Genomic DNA, 1,855 nt, shown 5'->3' with positions numbered 1-1,855 from the left:
GCGTTCACACAAAAGCACAGCCCCGGGCCCGAAGCCGCACGATAGCACAGTGACCGTCGGACACGCAACACAGGCGTTCACCGTCCTCGTCCGCGACAGCGCCTCCGGTGCACACGACGACATGGCGGTCGTCTATGCCTCGGACGGCCGGTACAAGGCAACCGTGCTCGCGCCGCTCGTCGGCGCGCACGCGCTCCTGCTGCTGCTCGACGGCGCGCTCGTTGACACGCGCACGATCATCGCGCGGTGTCCGGCGCCGCTCGTGCCGCTGCCAAGTCGCGGGTGCGGCTGCGGCGCGCACCTCGAGCCGACCTTCCGGGCGGACGATGCGTCCGGCTTCGAGGTCGACTTTGAAGCGCTGAGGCGCGTGCAAGCAAACACACACGGACACCTCCAAGTCCCTCTTTCTCCACCTCTCCCTCCCACCGACCTCCTCTAGCCAGCTCGAGGAGGCCTTATGTGAGGTCCGGAGATACCCTCTCTGCGTGGCGCTCTCACTCTCGCACCTTGTACAGTGAGAGGGGTGGTGCGGCCGTGCCGGCCGCCCTCACAAAGTCAACAGTGATCGAGTTATCTAGGATGGCCCGCCTACCCATGACAGGCGCTTGCCGGCTGCCGAGTGCCAGCCTTGCCGTTTCGCGTACCACAAGCCGAGCGCGGGCAACGGGAGGTGCGTGCCGCAGCAGTGGCCACATCTCCCCATATCTCCCCATATCTCCTGATACATCTCCCCATATCTCCTGATATATCTCCCCACATCTCCTGACACATCTCCCCAGGTGCGTGCCGCAGCAGTGGCCAGCGATCGCGGGCACGAGTGTCTGCGCCCTCGGTGTCATTGTCGTCCTGCTGACCTTCGTGCGGTGCGTGTATCTCCGTCGGTTGCTGCGCCTCGCGGAGGTCGAGCGCGACCCCCCCCCCTCACTCACTCACTCACACACACACACACACACACACACACACACACACACACACACACACACACACACGCACACACTCACACACTCACACACACACACACACACACTCACGCACACACTCACACACACACTCACACACACACTCACACACACACACACACACACTCACACACACACACACACACACACACACACACACACACACACACACACACGCACACACACACACACACACCGCTCACCCACGCGCACCGGGCCTTGCACTTTGATGCCGGGGCTCCTGTCTTCTAGACGTGGGGCCGCGAGGGACTGCTTGGCCCTTGCCCCACCACCTCGTGTGTGCGGAGAAGTTGACCTGGCCTTGCCTTACCTTAGGTTGAGCGAGAGAGCGCCGAGAAGGACAGACGCATCCGCCAGGCGGTGACGGGCGTCACGACGCTCGAGTTTCCGCTCGCGGTGATGCCGCTCTCGAAGCTACGCGAGCAGGGCCGCCTTGTCTCGTACGAGGAGGCGCGCGGTCCTAGAAGCGGAACACGTCTTCTTGTCTCCCAACCAGCGCTCGAGAGGGCGCACACTCCGCTGCATTCGGCCGTATTCGGCTGCATTCGGCTGTATTTGTATCACACGATGCTTGAATGCGCGCACGAAACCGCATTCCCACCCTGATGCTGGCGTGTGCATGACGAAGGCGCGCGACGCTGGTGCCCTCCGCTTCTGCGACACCGTCGAGTCGGCGGTGGCTTTCGCAGCCGGCCTCCCCGTCATGTTTGTCTCGCACCAGTGGCTCTCTCGCCACCACCCGGACCCCAAGGCGCAGCACTACCCAGCCATCCTCGAGGCGGCCGAGGCGCTTTGCGCGAGGCAAGGCCTCGACCCCGAGTCGCTCCATATCTGGCTCGACTACCACTCGAGTGCGCTACCGCCCCCCTCCCCCC

At 63.9% G+C, this 1,855-nt stretch overlaps 1 protein-coding gene across 1 annotated transcript in view; it reads left to right on the top strand.

The window, feature by feature from the left end:
* The window catches only part of EMIHUDRAFT_440473 (hypothetical protein), a 3,264-nt gene that overhangs the window by 240 nt on the left and 1,169 nt on the right, over nt 1-1,855 (top strand). The window contains exon 2 of the mRNA XM_005789373.1: nt 1,609-1,831. Coding sequence (XP_005789430.1) covers nt 1,684-1,831 — 148 coding nt within the window. The 5' untranslated portion in view covers nt 1,609-1,683. The remainder of the gene's footprint in view (nt 1-1,608; nt 1,832-1,855) is intronic.

The sequence above is a fragment of the Emiliania huxleyi genome (assembly GCF_000372725.1).
Source record: "Emiliania huxleyi CCMP1516 chromosome Unknown EMIHUscaffold_129, whole genome shotgun sequence".
In the NCBI taxonomy this organism is placed as follows: domain Eukaryota; phylum Haptophyta; order Isochrysidales; family Noelaerhabdaceae; genus Emiliania; species Emiliania huxleyi.
The sequence above is the reverse complement of the archived record's forward strand: the minus strand, read 5'-3'. Positions and strand labels throughout refer to the sequence as shown.